Source organism: Sturnira hondurensis, unplaced genomic scaffold (assembly GCF_014824575.4).
Source record: "Sturnira hondurensis isolate 20B ecotype Veracruz unplaced genomic scaffold, ASM1482457v3 Scaffold0008992, whole genome shotgun sequence".
In the NCBI taxonomy this organism is placed as follows: Eukaryota; Metazoa; Chordata; class Mammalia; order Chiroptera; family Phyllostomidae; genus Sturnira; species Sturnira hondurensis.
This window is the reverse complement of record NW_028081623.1, coordinates 5988695-6015652: the sequence shown is the minus strand read 5'-3', so window position 1 is coordinate 6015652 and position 26958 is coordinate 5988695. Positions and strand designations below refer to the sequence as shown.

Sequence of the window (26958 nt, the reverse complement as noted above, 5' to 3'; positions counted from 1 at the left end):
CATGAATATTATTTTTGTGTGTTTTCCCATGAATTAAGTGGTTTACAGTTTTAACAAAATAAAAGCTAGAAGTCTAATTTAGAGATTCAGAGGTAAAAAAATAGTTGAATGCTAAATCTATCCAACCAATAAGACTTGCTTTTTCAATGGCTTAACCTGTACCTTAAATTTCTGGTAGGAGAGGGTATGGAGAGATAAATGGTAAAGGTAAAAAATACAATAAAAATTTTTCACCATGTTCCACTCAATCTTCTTCTTGAAAAAAATTTCTAATACTAGTTTATTTGGATTCCCTTCACCTTTCCCTCTGACCAAACTTTACTGAGGTACAATTGAAAAAAATTGTAAGATATCTGCAGTGTGCATTGTGGTGACTTGACATATATATGGGGTGGGCAGAAGTGGGTTTACAGTTGTTTATATGGAAAACACATTAACAAATAATAATACAAGAATAAATTATTTTGTACTTACAACTGTAAACCTACTTTTGCCCACCCTTACACATTGTGAAAGGATTCCCTTCAATTAGCTAATTAACACATCCATCACCTCACTTTTTTATAAGAACTTTAAAGTTCTGCTCTTTTAGAAAATTTTATTTATATAAGTGTTATCAACCATAGTCACCAAACTTTACATTAGATCCTCAGACCTTATTTATCTTATAGCTCAAAGTTTGTACCCTTTTACAACCTCTCCCTATTACTTACATTCCCCCAGGCCCTGGCATCCACTTTTCTACTTTCAGTTTCTTTTTTTTTTTTTTTTGAGATCCCAAATATAAGTGACACCATACAGTATCACCTCACACCTGTCAGAGTGGCTATCATAAAAAAGACAGAAAATAACAAGTGTTGACAAGAATGTGGAGAAACGGGAACCCTTGTGCATTGTTAATGGAAATGTCAACTGGTGCAACCACTACAGAAAAAAAATGTGAAAGTCCCTCAAAAATTTAGAATAGAACTACCATATAATCCCAGCAATCCAGGATCTCAAAGATATATGGGTATATGCACTTCCATGTTAACTGCAACATTACTCACAATAGCCACAATATGGAAAGGTCCCAAGTAATCACCAATGGACGAATGGATAAAGATGCGAGATTGTATATAGAATATTGTGTATGTATAATATTACTTATAATATTAATTATGCATGAGAAAAAGGAAATCCTGCCATTTCCAGTAAGATGGATGGAGCTTAGTACATTTTGTTAAGTGAAATAAGCTGGGCAGAGAAAGTCAAACGTTTCACTTAAGTTTTATGCTCTGTCTCTACAGTGATCATGTGTCCCTTTTTAAAATTTGAATTGCAATTATATTTAACTGTGTATATGTTTGTGTATGTGTACAAATAATTTATATAAATATCCTTATACATAAACATATATTAATCAAGAAAATCTTGTTATAGTGTGATTGGGAAATAAATACTGAAGAAGGTCAGACCAGAAATCTGGGATAAAGAACAGGCCTATGCTCTGAGACAGAGGACCTTCCACATCACAAATCAGAATGTTTGCAGGCAATGGGTATTTGTGGCCTCTAGCCATGTTTGAGATATGAGAAAAGAGAGAGCCTGGACCTGTATTTGAGGAAGTAACTAAGGCAGCAGTTGGATGGGAGAGGAGAGACTGTAGATGCCCTGGCAATCTGTGCAGAAGGACCCAACTCGTTGTATTATTTGCAGAGAAGTCTTCCTGAGAACTTTAAGTGGCAGCTCAGGACTCCTTTTTCAGGATTCCAGTCAACCAGTCAGAAATTCCTCATACCTTCCCTCATTCAATTACTCAACAAAGGGCCTATCCAACTCTGGGTGCAAGTCTAGTGTGGGCTAAGGTGGCCTCAGAAACTAGCAATATCCTTTAAGGAGGCTGATCAGTGAACACATGCTCCATTAATACTGGTAAGGGAAAGAAACCAATTTCAAGACAGCTTGTAAATGTTCAAGTTATCACATAAGGCCATACATGACTAAATATCAAAAGTGACTAGATTGGACAGAAACAGCTAAAGGAACTGAGATGCGAGGGGGATAAGGAGCCCTGTGCCAGCTGCAAACATCTGTTTGAGATAACATAATTAGGCTGCCCTGAAGAACAGATCAGCTTTAAACAGAAGGTGGGTGTATATGGGGGGGTAGTTGAAGTTGATTGGCAGGTAGTTTTATTTTCACTGATTTTTCATTATAATAAAGCAAACCCTAATGAAGACCTATGAATTAAAACTGCATAACTTTACCATTTCCTCAGAATAGGTTTCTTGAATGTAAATGCTATATGAAAGGCAGAAGGCTTTGATGGACACTGCCAAATGGCTCTCTCAAGGGCTGGGCCTTTATAGTACCTGAACTTTAAAATGGCTGTATACAGGCCCTGGCTGGTGTAGCTCAGTGGGTTGAGCACAGGCCTGCGAACCACAGGATCGCGGTTCAATTCCCAGTCAGGGCACATGCCTGGGTTGCAGGCCGGTTCCCTGCAGGCCAACTCCCAGCAGGGGACGCACAAAAGGCAACCATACATTGATGTTTCTCTCTCTATCCCCTTCCCCTCTAAAGGTAAATAAATAAATAAATAAATAAATAAAATGGCTGTATACAAAACCTTTGGAAGTTTGATAAATCAGTGAAAGTTAGTATGTTACCAACTTTTAAATATATATTCATTCAATGAAAATTAACACTTTTTGTTCATTTATGTATTGTTCATTTATATTTCTCCTTTTATGAGTCATCTATCATATTTTTTACTTATTCTTAGTTCCCGTTTTTGTCCTATGCATTTGTACAGGATTTTATATTAAACATAGTAAATTTTAGATACTTTTAGCAAAAACAAGAATCTCCATTCTTCTGTCTTTAAATTTTATTTTCTAATATATAGCTTATTTATATCAATTATTGTTTAGAGGAATAATTGGGGAGGTATCAGAATGAAATACCTTATTTAGAATGTCTAAACAAACATCTATAATTTTAAAAGTATTTTTATGATATGATATGGTTTCTTTTTGGAGTTTAGAAATTAAATCAACTTAGGAGTTTTAATTTTGAAAAAAGTTCAATATTTTTGATGCAACTTATTATTCAGAGATTTTCTCCAATTATTTCCTTCCAAGCAGAGACCATCTAACTATTATATTCCGGGCACATAATATAAATCTAGTAAATAGCAGGCATGCAATAAATATCTCACGGATGAATGAATGCATGAATGAATTCATGAATGAACAAGTAAACAAACATATAAACAAGAGAACATGTCAATGAATGAGTAAATATGGCACTCTTTGCACTGGAAGGGCATGTTCTGACTAGAACCTTAGCTTGTAAAAAAGTAGTACGACCATCAGTGAAACACTCATCCTCAAAGAGAACCCCATTCCAAATTATGATATTATCTACTTGGGAGGTTTTATTTTACAAGTTCTTCATAAACAAGGGACTCAGAGACTCTACCATCTCCCTAAAGGACTTCTCTGGGGTATCCTCAGATTCCTTATGATTGGCTGTGAAGACCAACTAAATTTCTTTATTAAGATTTTTTATTGTTGTTGTTCTTGGAAACAGTGGAAAGGATTAACAGCTAAGCTTAATGTCCTCAGCTTTCATGCTAGGATACTCTCCCTCTGCACGGCCAAAATGAAAACTCCTAAGTCTGCCTCCCCTGAGGGTGCTCACTGCTTTTGGCTGAGTCTCCTGGAAGGGAGGAAGCGTCCTCTGCAGTCACTCACTCACCATGTGGATGGAGTGGGATAAGTAAGAGTTTTCTCCTGGCTCTGTGGGCTCATTTACACTGTCATAAGATTTATGCCACATATATTCAACCTCTTCACAGCTCTCCTATCACCCTCTCAGCCACACCCCCCCACCTCCTCAGCCATCCTCACTCACTACCCACAACTGCACATGCCTTCATGGTTTCCTCTCTCTCTTTCACCAAATCCTTGCACCAACACAGTGCATCTCTACAACCACATGACCATGCAACCAAATAACAAACTCCTAATCCTCTGACCTCTGTGACCCCCATATTCCTATTTATACACATTTTACAATGACTTACTACTGCATATTCTGCATCTTGCCATCACTGAAAATCGTCCCACCTCTGAAATGAAAAAATTCAGCAGCCCACCCACTAACCTAATTTCCTAAACATCTAGAATGCAAAGCATACTCATCATTCATTCACTTCCATTCCAGCTGCAAATTTTTTTTTAGGGAAGTGGGGGTGGTTGAATACTAAGCAAGTAAAGCTTCCTATTTGACTTTTTGTAATCCAGATAGCTTAGAAATAGTTTTTTTTTAATTTTTAATGAAGAACATATTTGTGGGGGAAAATAAGAAAGTAATTTTGCTTTACTAATATTTAATATATGGGTCGATAGTTACTCCATGTCAGGACACTGGTTTTCCAGAAAGAAGAGTGAAATTCACAACACTTATTTGTTTTTAAAATTATTATTTTAGTCCTGTCTGGCGTAGTTCATTGGATTGAATGTGGCCTGTGAACCAAAGGGTCACTGGTTCGATTCCCAGTCAGGGAATATACCTGGGTTGCAGGCCAGGTCCCTAGTGGGGAGAGCACAAGAGGCAACCACACACTGATGTTTCTCTCCCTATCTTTCTCCTTCCCTTCCCTGTCTCTAAAAATAAATAAATAAGATCTTTAAAAAAATAAAATAACTATTTTATTTTTACTTTTTTGAGGGTTTCATATCTACCCCCTCACAATCCCTCCCCAGCCACCCCCCACTCTGAGTGCTTTTTAAATTGTAGAGAATATGACTTTTCAAAAAATATTTCTGAGATAACTGACCCTTTTCTTCCAGCCTACTGTCTCATCAGGCTCAACATCTTCATCTATGAAGCCCTCAACATGCTCTAGCTAAATCTTTCAACACAACTCATCCTCACCCCCTACTGGCCCCACGTACACCCAGTCCTAAATCATCCCACTTTTGCCACTGTCATCCTCTCAGAATTATAAAGGTCATTTTAAGAGACTTCCCTTGCCATGTCACCCCCTATAACTGTTAAGATTCCTCACGCCCATTATTGTCAACATCCTTAAAATAATAGGCAATACCCACTGTTTCTGCTTCCTCATCACCCATCCAGTATCCAAGGCCTATAATCAGTCTCTGATCCCACCACTGACTGGGACTTCTCTGGAAGTTCACCAAAGACAATGCATCTTTAGTCCTCATCTACTTGACCTTCCTGATGTAAATGACACTCCTGGCACTCCCTCATTGTTTAAGTTCTCTCCATTCTTGGCTTTTTGAGCTACTGCTCCACCAGGTCCCTTCCACGTCTCCTTTTACATTTCTAATTATTTCATATTCTGCCCTGGCTGGTGTAGCTCAGTGAATTGAATGTGGGTTTGTGAACGACACTAATTATTTCATATTCTCAGGCTTTCACTACAGACCCCTCTTCTTCTGCACATTCCTTAAATACTGGTGCTTCCAAAGGTTCTGCTTTGGCCTTCACCTTCCCAAAACAGAACCTATCTCATTACCTACACATCATCAACTCTCATGACATCAACCACTACCCATAGAATAATGACCCCTAGCTCAATGGATATAACCTTTTGGACCTCCTAATGTTTCTTCAAACTCAATATATATATATATATATATATATATATATATATACACATACACATACACACACATATATCTTCTAAAACTTCTTTTTTCTCACATATTGTCAATCTCTCCAAGGGAACCCTTCCTGAACTTCCCAATCTACACTAGTTATCCCATCCCATGTTACTTTCTATTAAATTATCTTGTTTTATATTCTACCTTGAACTTTTTTGTTTATTATTTTCTTAATTTATTTTCTTGATCATTGCCTTTCCCTATAGCTCCAAATACAAAAGCTCCAAATACAAAAATCTTCAGTACAGAATCTTCAGTGTCTAAAATAATGGTTGGCACATAATGGGTGGTCAATCTGTATCTGCTGAATGAATTAAAATTGAATCTGACCACTGCCTCTCTCCTGCTTTATCACAACTTTCCTCCTGGACATTTTCATTGTGACCTCCAGCTACAAAAACTAAATATGGTTGCATGAACCCACAATTTCTGCTTCAATCTCCATGCCTTTATTCATGTTCTACCTCAGTATACAAAACCCTTTTTCACTAAATTTGATACTAATCATTTAAAGAGATTTAGCTCAAGTCTTTTCTTTGGAGCCCTTCCTTATTTGTGACACTTCTTTATCATCTCTTATAAAATTGTAAGCTCCTTTAGAACACACAAACATATCCTAGCATTTCCTTTTAAAATTGAACCTACACCTCCACTAAGTAGTACTTCATTTCTTTTCTCCCTATTTTTGAAACACATGACAATAATGGAAGACTAGAGAAGCAAACAAGGATTTATAAAATTTACAATCCTAGGCAAGGTGTTTAACAAATATAATCTTTAGCTTCCTCATCTGTAAGATGAGGATGGATATCTGTAATTGTGATGACTAGAGACTATGTACCATATATAAAGCATACAAAATGATAACTGGAAAACAGAAAGTTTTCAATAATGATCTCTCTTTTTCTTTCACACAAAACACACACAATTTGCATCATTATTGCAATTGAATAATTTGGGTTTAGTAAAGGAACACACTATATAAAAGAAAAGGCCTGAGTTGGGTTTTGATCAAAGTGTAGAACCTGATTAACATAAAAAGAAAGAGCCTTGAATACTACATGAGAAGTTAGGCTGGATTTAAAAGCACTGAAGCATTTATACTGTATATGACCAGATAAGGGGAAAGATTCCTCTCCAAAATTTGCCCCTTAAATACTTCCATTGTTTTTAAGTCCTTCCACATTCAAGACTGTTTGACAATAACTTTATTTTGAATAAGTAAATACTATTTGGGGAAGGCACATAAGCCACAGAGTACATCAGTAAATGTTCATTTTGATATGTATGAAGATCACTAAATTTTTTTGTTATATATCCAATATATATAAGGCAAATAATATGTATTTGTCTTTTGACAATTTTGGCAATTTTCCCAGGAGCCAAATTGGAAAATAATTGGCTCATAATTTGTCTCATAATTGGAAGTGTTAAATATTGTGGTACCCAAGCCTTTTCAAGGTCCAGTTTAAAAAGCTATGGAGTGTGTAATTATGTTTGAGACCCCAAAAGTTCTGTTACAGAAGAAATGACAATAACTGCCTTTACTGTATGCAAATGACAACTTTGTTTAAGATGGAACATCTGTTGAGGGAGATGAGGAGCTCCAAAGAACTATCAGCTGACTTGAAGAGTGTCAAAGATATAGATAAAGACTTTGCATACAAGTATTTCTTAAAATATAAGAATGCAAACAATAATATTTCCTAAAAAACACAATTTCACATAATTTGTGATTTTAACTAGTAATAAAGGACTATTAAAATCAAAATTACAAATATATATTTATCTCATCTATATATTTATATTTCAAACTTCTCAAAATGCTCATTGGGGAGATGTGAGGTCTTTCTTGGATGCATGTGGTCTGTCCAAAAGGCATCCAGCCATGTAATATAAAAAATAGAGACATTTGTTGAAGAAGATACAAGAAACATTGTACACAGGACCATAATGTCTCAGTCCCCTTCAAAATACACACCTCTGGAGGTCACATAGTTCTCCCAATTGTCATCAGTTACCCTGTCTTATTTTCCTGAATCTCACTGATGGTCTACAATCTCTTCCCTTTCAAAAGTGATTTTTATTTTGGTAAAAGCCAGAAGTCTCAGAGTCCCAAATCTGGGCTATGGAGGGGCTGAGTCATTTGAATGACTTGATATTTCACCAAAAAACTCTGCACAAGATGTGATGCATGAGAGTGTGTGTAGTTGTGATGAAGCTGCCAATCACCAGTTGCCCATAGCTGCATCCTTCTGAATCATCAAAATAGTTTCCATGAAATAATGTTCAAGTTTAATGCAAAATTTGATGCAGATACATTGCTTTACTCTCATTTTGAATGAGACAGCCACAGAGTATACATGCTCACTCAACAATGTCTAATGCCCCCAATGACTACTATAGTGAAGTCATCATTGTTCATTCATGTGCATACTAGTCCACTCTCCTTGGCTGCCAGGTAACAATAATGTTGCATAAACTATTCTTTTTTTTTTTAAATTCTATGAGATAGCTTTTATTTTTTTATTTTTTTTAATTTATTTATTTATGTATCTTTAGAGGGGAAGGAGAGAGGGAGAGAAGCATCAATGTATGGTTGCCTTTTGTGCATCCCCTGCTGGGAGTTGGCCTACAGGGAACCAGCCTGCAACCCAGGCATGTGCCCTGACTGGGAATCAAACCACGATCCTCTGGTTCGCAGGCCTGTGCTCAATCCACTGAGCTACACCAGCCAGGGCTCTAAACCATTCTTGTTATATTAATAATGGCTGGACCATATCTGGACAGACCTTGTATATAGTAAGTTCCTAAGCAGACCTCAGAGATGTCACAATGGAGCTCCTGAATAAAGAGGTGTACAGGATGAAGAGATCAAAGACAGAAATATGAGAGCAAGACTATCTTCACGATATACAGAGGATGATAAGGGTTAGGGATGGTGGCAATGAGAATACAAATGGGAAGATCAATACAGAAAATTACACAGATAAAGGACAGATTGTTTCCTTTGACAGTTCCTTAGTCCCATAGTTAAGGATTACAAAATCTTGAGGCTGGAAGCCCAAGAATATGGTACCAAAAAGAGAAATGCAGATGTTGAAAGAATTAGTAAATTCATAGCAATGAGTTAATTTCACACATGTTAAACTGTGGGTTATAGCTGGACATTGTGTTAGACATGTCCTACAGTCTGAAATTTCTTGTAGATTTTTCAGTAGTTCAAAAATAAACTCTGAGGGCCTATTGTTGACAAAAAATAAAAAACCCTAGGAATGAACACAGTAAAAAAATATTTCTGTCTAGACCCTCAATATTATTATAATGTTGGAGGATAAATAGAAGTTCTTGAATTTCAATTTAGGAAGATGTTAGGGACAATAATCTGGTTGGAAGTTGGGTTAGAGGATTTGACTTTGGACAATGTCACATGGTAAGTACTATTTTGTTGTTTTAGGGTTACAACATTGGGGATGCTGATGGAAACTGAGAGACATATGCCCCACTCTAACCAATAACTTCTTGGTTCTAACATTAAGAAAATTGGAGTTAATGCCATGAGAAATGTAGAATACCTGTAAATAAGAAGTACTTAATACCACAAGAAGTGGAAAATGCACCAATGCCTTGGTAAATTGCCATAAAAAATGCAGAACACCTGTAAATAAGAATATCTATGTCTAAATTAGGGATGAAGTTCATGTTAACAGCTCAAAGGCTGAAAGTATTGGCTGGGCATCAAAGCCAGAGACTACATAAGCTCTTGGAATAGAGGAAGTTCTGCCAAGAACTAAAAGAGTATCCTTGTAAATTTCAAGGTTAAGGGAAATTCTCCCAATGCCTCTGATTGAGATTTGGGTCTTCACTTGATAACTATATCAAGGTCAAAACTCTGCCTTTCAATATGGCTGCCACTAACTACATGAGGTTATTTAAATTTAAATAAATCAAACAACCTCAAGGATGCCTGGATGATAGTGGTGCAACTGCCTGCACTTCCCAGAGGATAATATTTTGGATGGGAAGGAACTACAGGCACAGCCTAGGATCAGGCTGGCCTGGAGGAAGAGGCAGGGTTATCATTCTTTGGATGTTCTATAGGAGACAAGCTCCACGGCAGAAGCCTGTCATTTTTCCAAAATTGTGTAGCTTTTTTATCTTATGGTATTTTAGTTTGTAAACTAACCCTATATAAATAAGATAATTAAAAATTAACAGGGGGAATGATAGAACTCAGGTGTAAAAAAAGTTTAGCCTTTATTGATAGGTTTAAGTACTAATGCATGTAGAATTCTGTTATTCCAAAGGTGTATAGTTTTTTAATCAAGACTCCTTTCCTTTATCAGCAAAAAATAAGAAATAAATAAATTAAAACAAAATAAATTTAATTTAAAGTTCAGCTATATTCCAAGTGTTCAACAGCCAGCCACATGTAGCAAGTACCTTCCAAACTGGAAAGCATAGATTATAGAACACTTCCACTGGACAGCACTAAACTATACAGGCAACAAAGACAAGATAAGGGATATTCACTATTCTTAAACTTCTAAAAGGAAAAGGTACCACTTGTACAAAAACATCTTTACCTTGACCATAATGATGGTAATTCTTCTTGCAAGTCAACATTAAACTCTTCAAACACTTTCTGTGCTTTCTGAAATTCCTCTTCTGCCTAGAAATGACACATAACATGTTAACACTCAAAAAAAGTACATAAACACAAGCCATTTATATACACAACCAAATTGTGTAACATAAAAAAAGGAATAACTTTATGGCATCCTAAAAACATTTTGGGTAGGAGAAAAATTAGTCTGCTTAATACATTTTTTCAATAAATACAAAATATTAATTCTTATTAAAACAAGAAAACTGAATTGACTACAATGGTTGTTCTTACACTACCTGGCAGATTTATTCATTCTACGAAAATGTGATAACTGCCTGTCACATACTCCTCTGCTCTGGATACTGAATGTGGATGCCTCTGCATATGAAAATTTCTACTCTAGTGGAAGATCTAAATAGTTACATTGCAAGATAAGGCTTATAAGTGTTATGGAGTATGCTGCTGGGGAAGATGGTGCAGAGAACAGAAATGTTCCACAGAGAAGGTGATATTTTTTAGCTGGGTTTTGAAAACCTCGTAAATGTTTGCTAAAGAAGGGGGTGGATAAGGCATTGCTGTATATAAAGGTGGAGTTCCTTGGGTTGGAATTTTGCTGTACTAACCTTGTGAACTTGTCATATCAATTTTTACTTCAGATATCTTTTTCACAAAATGAAAAAAGCAATGCCCACCTGATAGGCATTATGAGTATTAAGGAAAGGTGATATAGATGAAGTGTTAAACATGGTATCTGGTTTCTATGAGGCCTCACATGAATAACAGCTATTATTGTGGCAGCTCAGGAACTTATATGTAAATCAGGAAGGCTCTAGTTTAGGATATGTGCATAGAAGAAGAAGAGGAGAAAAAAAGAAGACATGGAAGTTGATAAGAATGGATGAGTGAGTCACAACCAAACAAAGAAGATCGCATATATTATGCTGAGGAATCTAGAATTTTTCTGCAGGCAATTGGAGCCACCAAAAGACTTAAGTGGAGAATCATGTCTAAATATGTGATGTAGAAATACTAGACAGCTATGTGTAGGCAGACAGGAGGAAGTAAGACAGGAAAAAAGGAAGTAGCTTATGATGAATCATCAATTAATTGGCATCTGTAAGCAGCTAAGTTACACTATTAAAGTTACTGAAATGGGTTTTCTAAACAAAAAGAATGTTATGCAAATCTAGCACATGTTTGTACTCTCAGACAATCACAAGTTATGTCTGAGATTTTCAAACTTGTTTTCCTATATGAATCTGCACTTTAGCATCAAGTATGCACCACAACCACAGTAAGAAGTATAAGAACACTTGTTACTTTCCCTGGCACAGTATTGTTGGGGGGAAAGTTTATTCTAATCAAAATATACAAGTCAGTTTCACCATAGGAGCTCTACAATAACATCAAAAAACTTATTTTTAATTAAAAATTACAGAAAGCAGCCCATAAGCACCATATTTCAGCTTAAATTCTGTCCTGATTCCAATGTCCTTTCAAAATAAAATATTTCCTTTTTAACAACAAAATTGCTATAGGTCACAGAGTATAAAGTGGTTTCAACAGTGAGATCAGTCCTTGCCTTAGAGATTCGACTCTCATCCTTCCTCTTAGAGCTCTGTAAAGCTTCCAGATGGTGGCGGGCACTGTCATAGTCAACTAGCTTCCTGCTACGTTTTGCGATGCGATTCTGCCAATGGAAAACACATACATTAAGAAAGAAACATGCTCATAAGTTGTTGTTTTGTTTTGTTTAAATATTTTAATTTTATTATGTATTTTTAGAGAAAGGGGAAGGGAGGGAGAAAGAGAGGGAGAGAAATATCGATGTATAAGAGAAACATCAATCAATTGCCTCTCACATGCGCCCCATCCTGTGACCAGGCCCCAACCCAGGCATGTGCCCTGACCAGAAATCAAACCAGCAACATTTCACTTTGTGGGATGATGCCCAACCAACTGAGCCTCACACCTGTCATGCCAATTTTTTTTAACTGCTAAAATGCTTTTCTTGTGCAGAGTAGCTGAGAATCTTGACTGGATATCAAGGTGAACTGGAACTTCAGTAGATAAATGATTCCTGAAAATCAGACTACAGCCTTCAATCCTTTATGTGAAAAATATTAGGTAAACATCTTCCCTTCCAATAAAAAACTAGACCAATCATAAGAAACTGAAAGCAGAATTTATAGTGAAATACCAGAAAAATTCTAGTACTGCTTGAGAGAAGCAGGTAAGCCTAGATATTCAATTAGCCTCTATTTTAACTCTTTTTAAACCGTTCTACTTTTAAAATAGTGGGAAGTCTTTTACATTCTGGGTTAGGTTTATTCCTAGGCATTTTATTCTTTTCGAAGCAATTGTCAATGGAATTGTATTCTTTTTAAAATTATTTATTTATTTATTTATTTATTAGAGAGAGGGGAAGGGAAGGAGAAAGAAAGGGAGAGAAACATCAATGTGTGGTTGCCCCTCATGGGCCCCCAACTGGGGACCTGCCCACAACCCAGGCATGTGTCCTGATTGGAAATCAAGCAGGCAACCCTTTGGTTTGCAGGCCTGCACTCAATCCACTGAGCTACACTAGCCAGGGTGGGACTATATTCTTAATTTCCCTTTCTATTAGCTCAATATTGGCATAGAAAAATGCAGCTGATTTCTACCTATTAATTTTATATCCTACTACTCATAAAACTCATTTATGAGTTTTAGAAGTTTTTTGGTGGAATCTGCAGGGTTCTGTATGTACAGTATAATGTCATCTGCAAATAAAGGCAGTTTTACTTCTTTCTTTCCAATTTGGATGCCTTTTATTTCTTCTTCTTGTCTGATTGCTGTGGCTAGGACTTCCAGTCCTATGTTGAATGAGAAAGGTAAAAGTGGACATCCCTGTGTTGTTCCTGATCTTTAGGGGAATCCAGAGACACTACTTCTTGGAATATATATGAAGGAACTCAAAACACTAAATTAAAAAATATATATAAACCCATATGTTTATTGCAGTGTTATTTACAATCACAAAGGTATGAAAGCAGCCCAAGTGTCCATCAATAGATGAGTAGATATAATAACTATGGGATATTTACATGGAATACTACTTGGCCATAAAAAAAGAAAAATTTGTGACAGTGTGGATAAACCTGGCAAACATTATGCTAAGTGAAATAAGCCAGTCAGAGAAAGACAAATACCATGTGTTTTTATTCATGTGGAATCTAATGAATATACTGAACTAACAAGCAAAACAGAGACAGACAAATAGATGGATAGCAGAATGACAGCTAGTTTAGTGGGTGGGGGAAGTTAGGGGGTGGAGTGATTGAACAAAAAGGAAAAAGGATTCATGGACACGGAAAACAGTGTGGTGAATGCTGGGGGAAGGAGGCACTAGAGGGCTAAATGGTAATGGAAAAAATACAATAATGACTAAATTTTTAAAAAGAAAAGAATGATAATATAAATGTATAGAGCTTAGAAAACATAGTCATACGTTAAAAGTATTGCAGGGATCATTCCCATTTTACATGTAAGGAATTTGAAGTTGCATAATATTAACCTCTAATTTGTCCAGAATTGCTTAGAAAGTCTGTGGTAAAAGATAAAGTAGGTATTAGCTCCCCACCCCACCAGTGCCTAAAGTAAGGTGAGGCAAGTGAAACACCTAATGCACAATCTCAGAGTCATGTAAGTACAAGATCAGCATTGGAGAGTAGGTGTTTCCTAATGGCCTCACTTGCTTCACTCAGAGCCAGAGCTACTCCTGACTCTTGGTTAGAATTTCTCCTACCAGCTCCCATGTTTTCTGACAGACTATCATTCAATTACCATCTGTCATTCTATGATATTCTTCTACATCCCCTTTAGGACTGAAGAGAGGTGGAATGAGACAGTTGCTCTCATTTAAATGCTTCCAATCTCTTTCATATTGTCTTCTGTACCTGCCACTTCCAACTGTTGCTAGTAGTGCAAAGTTGGCTGTCATACCACATTCACTTAAAAATATGTGATGAATTAGAGTAAACAGACTTCCGGCCAAGATGGAGGCATAGGTAGATACACTGTGCTTTCTTGCACTACGAAAAGAAGGACAACAAACTTAAAAACAAAAATCAACCAGAACTGCCAGAAAATCGAACTGTATGGAAAGTCTGACAACCAGGAAGTTAAAGAAGAAACATTCATCCAGACTTATAGGAGGGGTGGAGATGGGCAACCAGGGTGGAGAGGACATGCAGCAAGGTGACAGACCCATGGGTGAGGCAGCTGCTGGGGATTGAGTGGTCCCACATTTGTGTGTAGATAAGCCAGAAGAAACAAATGGTGAGCAAGACAGACCACACAACACAGGGTTCCAGTGAAGGGAAGCTAAAGCCTCTGGTTGTAAAAACCTCTGGGGGTCATGGGGATGAAATAAACTCACAGCCTCAAAGGAGAGCTTGTTGGAGACACCCAAGTGGTCCTAGAAGGTACACAAACCCAACCACATGGGAATCAGCACTAGAAGGGCCATATTTGCTTGTAGGTAGCAGGGGAAGTGACTGAAAGTGGGGTGAGAGACAAGCAAGTGACAATGCTTTCTCTCTGACTGCTCCTCCGCATACAGAACCACAAGGCAGCAAAGTGGGTTGCCCCATCCTGGAGAAAAACTAAAGTTCCACCCTTAGAACATAACATGTGCTGGGACAAAAAAAAATGTCCTAAATGAAAGAACAGATCAAAACTCCAGAAAAAGAACTAAGTGACGAGGAGATAGCCAGCCTACCAGATGCAGAGTTTGAAACATTGGTAATCAGGATGCTCACAGAAATGATTATGAATAAAAAATAGAAGAAGAAGAGAAGGCTATGCAAAGTAAAATAAGGATAAATGTACAGGGAACCAACAATGAAGGAAAGGAAATCAGGATTTTCTGTTCTCAAATCAATGATTTGGCTTTCCTTCAAGAAAAACTGTCCCTGGAAGTAGTGGCTTTGTATAAGTATAGGCAAACTCATACAAAGCTCTGCTTTGCAGACATGCAGGAGTGTGGGGTAGAGGTCTCCTTTAATGTCTCCTTTAATGTCTTCCATGAAATATAACTTGATTCTTTGAAGATGAATTTGATTTTTGAAAACAGCAAAAATTCAATTACTTCCAAGCCTGCATGTGATGCGTGCGAATGAGGTGAAATACTGCATTGGGTCACTATTTTTTGTTCAAAAACAAGAACTGAAGTAAATAATTCGATTCACTTTCTTGTGTGGCAAGTCAATTACAGAGTACAACTTACCATGTGGAAGTGACTATGTTGAAGGCCATCACTCACTTTGATGCAGAAAATATTGTGTTGGAAAAATAAACCAATCTTATTTTCTTACCTATGTGATATTTGGGAAACCTGAGAAGAGTCCACTTTCCTCAGTAATACAATTCTTATTTCATCATACAGTCGGATCTAAATTTCTTTAGATTTCTCACTGTGTACTGACCTTAAGCAGTAAAGAAATTATTTTATTTTAAAAATTTCTATAATAACACCAGCTGGGGATTTATTTTGGCACAATACTGAAAATATACTTAATTATTCATGCATGGTCACTAAGATAGAATCTAAACTACATTTTACAATAACTGCTTACAGCTGTAAGCCTGCCTGGGTTAGTATCAAGCTGGCTCTTATTACAACATTGATTTCAGACATTAGTGCTGCATAATAAGAACCATAACACTGGGTGCCCTGCTAAGCACAGTTGAAAAAGTCAAGCATATCGCCTCATGGATGGTTCTCCATAGACCTCACTGATGGGCTGCAGCAAATATTTGAAAATTTGCCTAAGGTTAATTACACATGGCCTGTAAATTTTAATGGGAATGATGGATGTCCATTATGTTTCACGCTTTAAAAATCCTCCACTCAGTATGTTTAATCATAATCTTCCTTTCACTCAATAACCCATTCATTACATAATCACTTAGCACTAATTTCTTGAGGCAAATGAGTCTATATCCATTTCTAACTTCCTTTTCACTGAAGCAAAGTCTTTGAAATATTAGAAACAGCTACCTCCCACCCCTCACTATTCAATTCCAAATTATTTCTTTTCCAAGATAAACACTGCTATTTCCTCAAGTGTTGATCATATCAAATGGTTTCACAATTGTCTATCTGTGTTGGAACTCTTTGCATATACTATGATATTTTACATGTAACTTCAGCAAAAGAGAGAGATTGTTTCAGACTCATTTCATGATGTAGGTAAAATCATGACATATTTCATTTAGCTTCAGGGCATTCAGAAAAATATTATTCCCAAATCTCTAGTGTAAATATGGGTCAGTAACTGGAGGATTATCTTCGCGCATGACTTCAACCATGGACCCCAAGAAAAGAACTGCTTCAATAAAAGTGCTACTAAGGTTTTCATCCTTCTGACATGGAACAAAGTGAAAAGACTAGCTGATATAATCCAGTATGATTTTATTTTACTCTCTATATTTTCAATACAGGTACTTCTGTGTGTATTTGTCTTCTGAAATCATATGTTCCTAGAGATTAGGGCCGATTTCCAAATAACTATTGCTGGGCAGTATCATAACAGTTAAGATTCTTCATACTTTTTTGATTTATCTTTTGATGAATCTTTTTAAGTTTTTGTTCCTGAAGTTCAATAACTTTTCAAATGTGTTTTTCTAGTTTATCACTGTCTTTGGTGGTTTAACAAAGTCATACTAGGGATATTTTAGATAAGTTAAAGGTGCTTTGAAATTTTCAAGTAGGAGGATAAAATTTTCCTTTATCTTCTTCTAATTAATTGGAAACTTATTTTTTTAATTTTGTATTATTGCTTATGCTGTTACAGTTGTCTCAGTGTTCCCCCTTCAGCCCCCTCTGCCTAGCCCATGCTCTACTTCCATAGTCAATATCCACTCCATTGTCCATATCCATAGGTTCTTCATGTATATTCTATGACTAATCCCTTCATCTCTTTTCAAACAGTCCCCACCTCTTTCCTTCCCTCTTACCACTGTCAGTCTATTCCTGATTTTTTGCATCTGGTGCTATTTTGTTCATTAGTTTTTTAGATTCCTCTTATAACTGAGATCATGTGGTATTTGTCTTTTACAGACTGGCTTATTTGACTTAACATTAGTCTTCAGTTCCAATCATGCTGTTGCAAAAGGTAGGGATTCCTTCTTTTTTTCTACTGCATAGTATTCCATCGTATAAATGTACCACAGATTTTTAGTCCACTCATCTACTGATGAGCATTTAGGTTGTTTCCAACTTTTGGCTATTATAAATAGCACTGCTATAAATATAGTGGTGCATAAGTTCTTTTGAATTGGTGTTTTGGTATTATTAGTGTGTTTTCCCAGCTGTGGAGTCCCTGAGTCAAAAGGCAGTTCCAAGATAGTAAATAAGTAAGTGGAAGCTACACAAACCTCCTCCCAGGAACTATTTGTAACTAAAACTAAACTGTAGAAAAAGCATCCTGAGTAACCAACTGATGACTAGCTGCAGAGAAGCCTTATAACCAAGGACAGACAAAAGAAACTACTTCACCACAATGAGATTGGTAGGGAGTGAAGAGAAGGTGGGAGAGGGCTGGCTGGGTTCCCACAGGTGGCAGCTAAAGTGTTGGAGGGATATTTCAGTGGCCAGTGTGTACTACCTGAGACATGTGGGGTCTAAACCCCAAGCTGGGCTCCCCAGCCTACACTACTAGAGCGAGAAAGAAACTTAGATAACGTCCGGCTGGGAAAAGAAATGGGTTTCTATCAGCCAAGGAGAAAGGGCTGCAGATGTAGAGAGCCTCTTAAAGGGCCAATGCACAAAATTTTATGTGCAGCCACTTACCCTGGGCTTTGGCAGAGGAAGGGCAGGGTGGACTAGAGGTGTTTGAGGACAGTCTTGGGCTGGTGGCTCTGGGGTGAGAACTGAAGGAACATCAGCCAGGATCCCTGTGTTGAGTATTACCCATACTAACAGCAACCATATTTCTTAGGCAGAGCACTCACCTCCCAGTGGCAGCAGCCTGAGGGGAAGCAATAGTCCTACCTACAGGAATCACTCTGCCTTACACTGTGGAGCTTAAGCCAAACTGCTGATTACACCTTGATTAGTTTAACAACAGATCAGTTTAACAGCTGATTAGTTTAACAATTAATGCAGAAAAAACAAAGTAGCAGTCAATATGGGAAGATGAAAAAACAGACCCCAAATGAAATAACAGGGGAAGTCTCCAGAAGAAGAGCTAGATGAAATGGAGACAAGCTAGAGAAACTAGAGTAAAGATTATAAGAATACTGAATATCATTAAAAAAGACATAGAAAACATAAAAAAGACAAGTCATAGATAGAGTGCAATATCTGAAATGAATAATACACTAGAAGGAATAAACAGTAGGTTAAAAGCAGAGGGTCAAATCAGTGATTTGGAAGACAAAGTAGAAAAAACACCCAGGCAACACAACAACAGCAACAACAATTTTTTTTTTAAATGAAGAGAGCTTAAGAAACATTTTGGACCATATGAAGCATAACAACATCCTCATCATGGAAATACCAAAAGGAGAAGAGAGTGAGCAAAGGATCAAGATCCTATTTGAAGAAATAATGACCAAAAACCTCCCTAATCTGGTGAAGGAAAAAGACTCACTAGTCCAGGAAGCTGAGAGAATCCCAAACAAGTTGGACCCAAAGAGGCCTATACCAAGACACATCATAATTAAAATGACAACGTTTAAAGACAGGAAGAGAATCCTGAAAGCTGAAAAAAAGCAGGTAGTAACCTACAAGGGAGTAACAAATAGACAATCATCTGATTATTCAACAGAAACATTTCAGGCTAGAAAGAAGTGGTGTTAAAAATTCAAGATGATGAAAAGTAGGAACCTACCACCAAGACTACCCAGCAAATCCACCATTTAATATTGAAGGAGAGATAATGAGTTTCCCAGACAAGAAAAAGGTAAAGGAGTTTGTTAACACCAAACCAGTACTGAAACAAATGTTAAAGGGCTTGCAAGGAGGAGGGAGATTGGGAGGGAGAAGGAGAGAGGAGGGGGAGGTGAAGGAAAAAAAACAGAAGAAAATAGTCTAACAATAAAATGGCACTAAATATATATCAATCAATAATCATCTTAAATGTAAATGGCTTAAATGCTCTAACCAGAAAACACAGCATAGATGAATGGATAAGAAAACAAGTCTCACATATATACTGCCTCCAAAAGGCCCATCTCAGATCAAAAGAAACACACAGACTAAAAGTAAAGATATGGAAAAAGATATTTCATGCAAATGGAAAGGGAACAAAAAGCTGGGGTACTAGTATCTATACCTGACAAAATAGACTTTTAATACCAAGGCTGTAGTAGTAAGAGACAAAGAAGGACACTGCATAATGATAAAGGGAATAATCCAACAAGAGGATATAATTTAATAAACACTTACACACCCAATATAGGAGCACCTAAATACATAAAGCAAGTCTTGATGGACATAAAAGGAGAGATAGACAGAAATACAGTCATAGTTGGGGATATTAACAACCCACTGATTTCAATGGATAGATCTTCCAGACAGAAAATCAACAAGGAGACAGCAGCCTTAAATGACACACTAGATCAAATGTATTTAATTGATACCTTTGGAGCATATTACTCCATTTTAAATTTTTTGAGGAAATTCCATACAGTTTTCCACACTGGCTACACCAGTCCGCATTCCCACCAATATGCACTAGGGTTCATTTTTCTCCACAGCCTCACCAGCATTTGTTGTACATTGATTTGTTGCATGTTTAATTAATTACTAATAACAGTCATTTTGGCAGGTGTGTAGTGATATCTCATTCTGGTTTTAATTTGCATTTCCCTAAGGGCCAGTGATGTTGAGCATTTTTTCATGTTTAAGGGTCATCTGTATGTCCTCCTTGGAGAAGTGTCTATTCAGGTCCTTGTCCACTTTTTAATTGGATTGTTTGTCTTCCTGGAGGTTAGTGGTATGAGTTCTTATATATTGTGGAGATTAAACCCTTGTACAATGTATCATTCACAATATGTTTTCTCATAGATTAGGTATCCTTTTCATTTTGATGGCAGTTTCTTTAGCCATGCAGAAGCTTCTTAATTTGATATAGTCCCATTTATTTATTTTTCCTTTACTTCCCTTGCCCTAGGAGATATATCAGCAAAAATATTGCTACATAAGATATTTGTAATTTCAGTGCCTATGTTTTCCACTAGGGTTTTATGGTATCACCACTAATTTTAAGTCTTTTATCCATTTTGAGTTTATTCTGCTGTATGGTGTAAATTGGTGGTCTAGTTTCTTTTTTTCTTTTCCTTTTTCCCCCCGTGTACCAATCTAGTTCTCCCAGCACTATTTATTGAAGGGGCTATTTTTCTTCATTGTATACTTGTGCATCCATTGTCAAATATTAATTGACCATAAAATATGTTTATTTTGGGGCTCTGTATTCTGTTTCATTGTTATATGTGTTCTTATGCCAGTACCAGGCTGTTTTGATAACAGTGGCCTTGTAATATAGTTCAATATCAGTTATTTTCATCCCCTCAACTTTGTTGTTTTTCTTCAATATTGCTAATGCTATTCAGGGTCTTTTTTTTTTGTTTCCATATACATTTTTTGAAGTATTTGTTCTAGATCTGTGAAATAAGCCAATAGTATTTTAATAGGAATTGCATTGAATCTATAGATTGCTTTGTGTACCATGGACAGTCTAATGATGTTAATTCTTCAATCCAGGAACAGGGTACATGCTTCCATTTATTTGTTTCTTCCTCAATTTCTTTTTTCAGTGTTCTTTGGTTTGCTGAGTACAGGTCTTTTAGCTCCTTGGTTAAATTTATTCCTAGGTACTTTTGTTGTTGTTGTTGCTATAGTAAATGGGAACGTTTTAAAGTTTCTCTTTCTGATAGTTCATTGTTGGTGTACAAAAATGCTGTCGATTTCTGAATAATGACTTTGTATACTGCTACTATTAGGTCAAGTAGTTTTTAGTGAAGTCTATAAGGTTTCCTATGTATACTATCATGTGATCTGCAAATAATAAGTTTTACTTCCTCCTTTCCAATTTGCATGCCTCTTATTTCTTCTTGTCTGGTTGTAATGGGTAGGACCTACAGTATTATGTTGAATGAGTGGTAAGCAGACATATTTGACTTGTCCCCAATCTTAAGGGAAACACTGTTAGGTTTTGCCCATTGAGTTTGGTGTTGGCAGTAAGTTATTTGTATATGGCCTTTATTATATTGAGGTATGCTCTATTTCCACTTTGCTGGGTGTTTTTATGATAAATGAATGCTGGAATTTATCAAGTGTTTTTCTGCATCTATTGATACTGCCATATGATTTTTGTATTTCATTTTATTTATGTGATGTACTGCATCTATTGATGCAAATATTATATAATTCTAGCATCCCTGGCCATAAATCCCACTTTAGTATGGTATATGATCTTATTAATGTATTGCTGGATCCCATTTATGAGTATTATGTTGAAGATATTAGAATCTTTGTTTATCAGAGATTTAGACCTGTAATTTTCTTTCTTGTGTTTTTACCTGGTTTTGGAATTAGGATAATCCTGGCCTTATAAAAAGAGTTTGGGAGTCTTCCTCTTCTTGAATTTTTTCAAATAGTTTGAGAAGGATAGGTGTTAGTTCTTCTTTGAATGTTTGGTAAAATTCACCTGTAAAGTCATCTGGTCCAGGGCTCTTGTGTGCCTGGATTTTTTTTTACCACTACTTTCATTTTGCTAGTTGTTATCGGTCTATTCAGGTTTTCTGCCAGAATCTTCCTGATTCAGTTTTGGAAGTGCTTCTTTCTAGAAATTTATGCATTTGCCCAGGTTGTCCAATTTCTTGGCATATAGTTGTTCATAGTAATTTCTTACAAATCTTTGTANCCCATCCCGTCCCACCCCCCATCCTCCCCCCTCCCTCCCATTTCCACCCTTCTCAGTTGTTGTCCATGTGTTATCGGTCTATTCAGGTTTTCTGCCAGAATCTTCCTGATTCAGTTTTGGAAGTGCTTCTTTCTAGAAATTTATGCATTTGCCCAGGTTGTCCAATTTCTTGGCATATAGTTGTTCATAGTAATTTCTTACAAATCTTTGTATTTCTGTGGTATTGGTTGTTACCTCTCCTCTTTCATGGCTGGTTTTATTTATTTGGGTCCTGTCTCTGTTTTCTTGATGAGTCTGGCTAATGGTTTGTCAACTTTATTTATCTTTTTAGAGAATCCGCTTCTGGATTCACTAATCCTTTGAATTGTTTTTCTAGTCTCTATATCATTTAATTCTGCTCTGACCTTGATTATTTATTTCCTTCTACTTACTCTGGGCTTTGTTTGTTGTTGTTTTACTAGTTCCTGTTAATGTAAGGTTAGGTTGTTAATTTGAGATTTTTCTATCTTCTTTAGGTATAGACCTGTATTGCTATGAACTTCCCTCTCTGGTGTACCCTTGTTGTGTCCCATAGATTTTGGGTTGTTGAGTGTTCATTTTCATTTGCTTCCAGATACTTTTTGATTTCTTCCTTCATCTCCTTGTTAACCCATTCATTACTTAATAACACATTATTCAGCCTCCGTTTATGTGAATGTTTTGACTTTTTCTTGAGGTCAGTTTCTTGTCCCAAGCCATTGTTATCCAAGAAGATGCTTGATATGATTTTAATTTTCTTGAATTTTCTAATGCTTGTTTTGTGTGCTTCCATGTGGTCTGTCTGAAAACGGTCCATGTGCATTTGAGAAGAATGTGTATTTTGCTTCTTTGGGGTGAAATATTATTTAAATATCAATGAAGTCCATTTGATCTAGAGTGTCATTTAATGCTACAATATTTTTGTTGATTTTTTTGTTTGGAAGATCTATCCATTGTTGAGAATGGAAAGTTACTTTTATGAAGATTACATATTTGTGTATTAAATGATATTCTGGAGTGTGATAAATTATGAGACTGTTTGCTTCACAAATGCTACAAATTCAAAGATAAGATTTGAGTATGTATCAAATAATCTTAAGATGACTTAAAACATGTAGGCTACTGCATGCAGCTTTACAGAATTTTTTTAAAAATTAATTTTTGGGGAGCATGGCAGGGTGGGCTGGGCTGGGGGTGGAGGATAGAAAACTGTACTTGAACAATAATTAAATTAAAAAATTAAAAAATTAAAAAAATAAAACTATGCTTTTATGTAAAAATTAATTTTTTAATTTCTCAGAAAATTAAAAAGACTGACATACACATTTTAATTGAACATACTTATGCAACAGCTCAATAAAGCCTGCTGCTGCCTATTATGATAACATCATTGAGAATTTATGATTTGGATTTGTTCTCTTTGACTTTTTACCAACAAGGCTAATGTATCTAGTCTGATCCACTTTGGTTCTTGTTGGGTGCTCCTGGTATCTCAAAACACACTCTTGAGATGTTGGCCAATTAGCACTAGGCATTCTGTGTAAACCCACGGAAATTAATTTATTGACATGAGTGGTGTTTTGGCCAAGAAGCTTCACTATGTTTCATAGCCAAGGCCAGTGTATATTACTGCAGATTGTTATCTGGTGTTTGGCAATGGCTACAAAGGCAGCCAGGCAAGAATGAAACTTCTCATCAGAAGTCACCTAATGAGATACTGCAGATACCCATAGATGCTGGTTCATGACTTTCTCAGTTTACAGAAAGGAAAGTATGTGGCTGTCTTACTTGGCACTCTTCTTTGATCAAGGAAAACAACTGGGGGTAGGGGACAGTTCTATTAACCCTACCATTTGCTATATACAACCTAAATGGTTTTAAAAACATCTCTTTTTTCATTACTAATGCTATCACAATTGTCCCCACTTTCTCTCCCCTTGCCCACCTTCACCCAAGCCCACTCACTTCCATCCCTCAGTCAGTCTCCATACTGTGGCCTTATAGTATAGTTTGATATCAGGTATTGTGATACCTCCACCTTTGTTCTTTTGCAAGGTTGCTGAAGCTATTTGGCATCTTTTTCTGGTCCATATAAATTTTTTGAGTATTCATTCTAGAGCTGTGACATATGCTTTGATATTTGAATAGGAATTGCATTTAATCTATAGATTGCTTTGGAGAATATGGACATTTTAATAATGTTAATTCTTCCAATCCATGAATATGGTATATGTTCCCATTTATTTGTATCTTCCACAATTTCTTTCTTCAGTGTCCTATAGTTTTCCAAGTACAGGTCTTTACCTCCTTGGTTTAATTTATTCCTACATATTTTATATCATTTTTATTGCAATATCAAATGGGATTGATTTTTTAATTTCTCTTTATAACAGCTCATTACTGGTGTATAAAAATGCCATCAATTTCTGAGCATTGATTTTGTATTCTGCTACTTTGCTGAATCAGATCTTTACTTTAATATGATCTAGTAGTTTTTTGGTGGAGTAAAAACCATTTTTACCTCTAAAGTCAATTCCAAATCTACAGTATTCAAACCTTCATTTGTGCATTTCCCTTTCAATGATCCAAGTGTCAGATAAGACAAAGATTTTAGACATGATATTTCTAGATCCAGATGCAAATGTATATGAAATGATTACATCTTAATAGAGCTGACCCTTTAAACAACACAGATTGGAACTGCACAGGTCCACTTATGCATGGATTTTTTTCAATAAATATAAAGTTGGCTATCTCTATACTATGGTTTGCATTTTCACTTTCATCCAAACACAGATCAAAAACAGCATTTTCAATCTGTAGTTAGAAATCTACAGAAGTAGAGAGCTGACTGTACTCATTGCTCTACACCATTTTGTACAAAGGACTTGAACACCCACAGATTTTCTCATCTGCAAGGGTTCTGGAAATCAATACCCTATGGGTACCCAGGGACAACTCTAGTTAAGGTCTGGGAGCACCAAAAGCTACATGTGAATTTTCAACTGAAAAGGGGTTGATGCCCCTAACCCACACGCTGTTCAAGGGTCAACTGTAATTCAATTTGAACCAGAAAACATCAAGGATAGGAACTATGCAGCTGTGCTATGAACATATGCAAAATAAATAGTACACAAAGAAAAATCAGACTTTGCTTTCACATTTGCAATGAAATTTCTCCTTTCCTTGTAACTGTTGTTTATTCTAGCATAAATTCTTGTCAAATGCTATATAATAAAAAGGTTTTATTTTTATTTTTTCCCATTTTTAATATATATATTTCATTGATTATACCAATACAGTTGTTCTATTCCCCCCTTCAATCCCCTCCACTCTGCATACCCCTCCCCCACCATTCTCCCCCCCTTAGTTTATAACCATGTGTCTCAAGTTCTTCAGATTCTATATTTCCCCTACTATTCTTGCCCTCCCCCCTATCTATTTTCTACCTACTGTCTATGCTATTTTCTGTACCTTCTCCCCTCTTCTCCTCCTCCCACTCCCCTGTTGCTAACCCCCCATGTGATCTCCATTTCTATGGTTCCACTCCTGATCTAGCTGTCCTCTTAGTTTGCTTCTGTTTTAGGTGTGGTTGTTAATAACTGTGAGTTTGCTGTTCTTTCACTGTTCATATTTTTCATCTTCTTTTTCTTATATAATATCAGCGGATTTCTCAAAAGAGACCTTACAGGCAAGAAGGGGCTGGAAAGAAATATTCCAAGTCATGAAATCCAAAGACCTACAGCCAAGATTGCTTTATCCAGCAAAGCTTTCATTTAGAATGGAAGAACAGATAAAGTGCTTCTCAGATAAGGTTAAATTCAAGGAGTTCATCATCACCAAGCCCTTATTATATGAAATGTTAAAGGGACTTTTATAATAGAAAGGTTTTAACACAAAAGATTAAAATTTGGGGGCTCTCTGATTTCTGATTTTATGCCTATAAGATTAAAAAGACTTCTGTAGAGAAATAAAAGGCTGGAACAGTTCACTCAAGGGAAAAATGTGATTTCCGTAACTATATTTCATTTCAAACTGATAGGAACAGCATAAAAATCCTACACTCAAATAAATGAAAAGTTAGCAATTGTCTTTGACTTTTGATTCCTCTCGCTCATGTTTCCATAAGTACATAGGATCACTCAACTCTTCCCTTTACAGACACAGAGTAAAATACCTTTATGTCTGGAAATTGGCCCAGATAGGTATCCAGTGTCAGCAAGGACCCATCCACTAACTTTTGATGGAAGTCTTCCCATAACACATCACATTTCTGAAATAAAAAGAGAAATAAAGTGATAAATGTGGAATTAGTTTAATTGAATACCTTTCACCAAACTTCTAAAAAACATCTGAAACTAAAATATTTCATAAGTAATGTGTTCTCAGATAATAGATGCTAGAAAGAATGTAGATTGTTTAATAATACAATAAAATTTCTAGACAATTTAGCTACCAGTTCTAAATTACAGTACAGACTATTTAAAAATAGTCTGACTATTTTTAATAGTCATTAAAAATATATTTCTGATTCTGAATTATTAAAAAATGTAGATACTCATAGGTGACCTTTGGGGATAAGAAACTACAAAGAATTCCACATGGATTGCTTCTGAAGCCATCTAGGAAACTAGAAACCACTCCAAAGAAACTACCATTGCTGAAACTTCCACAAAAAGGGCAAAAAATTATTGCCGTAGTGGAAAAGGATCTTCCATTTATAGAATACCAATTA

At 36.2% G+C, this 26958-nt stretch overlaps 1 protein-coding gene across 10 annotated transcripts in view; it reads right to left on the bottom strand.

The window, feature by feature from the left end:
* The window catches only part of AMPH (amphiphysin), a 274501-nt gene that overhangs the window by 75010 nt on the left and 172533 nt on the right, over positions 1-26958 (bottom strand). For 9 of the 10 annotated variants that reach the window (XM_037056533.1, XM_037056538.1, XM_037056536.1 and 6 more), the window contains exons 5-7: positions 26401-26496; positions 11873-11980; positions 10268-10353 (exon numbers count right to left, since the gene is read on the bottom strand). In XM_037056533.1, the coding sequence (XP_036912428.1) occupies positions 10268-10353; positions 11873-11980; positions 26401-26496 (290 nt within the window). Of the gene's footprint in view, positions 1-10267; positions 10354-11872; positions 11981-26400; positions 26497-26958 lie in introns of those variants that run through there. The other variant, XM_037056540.1, reaches the window with a different exon arrangement.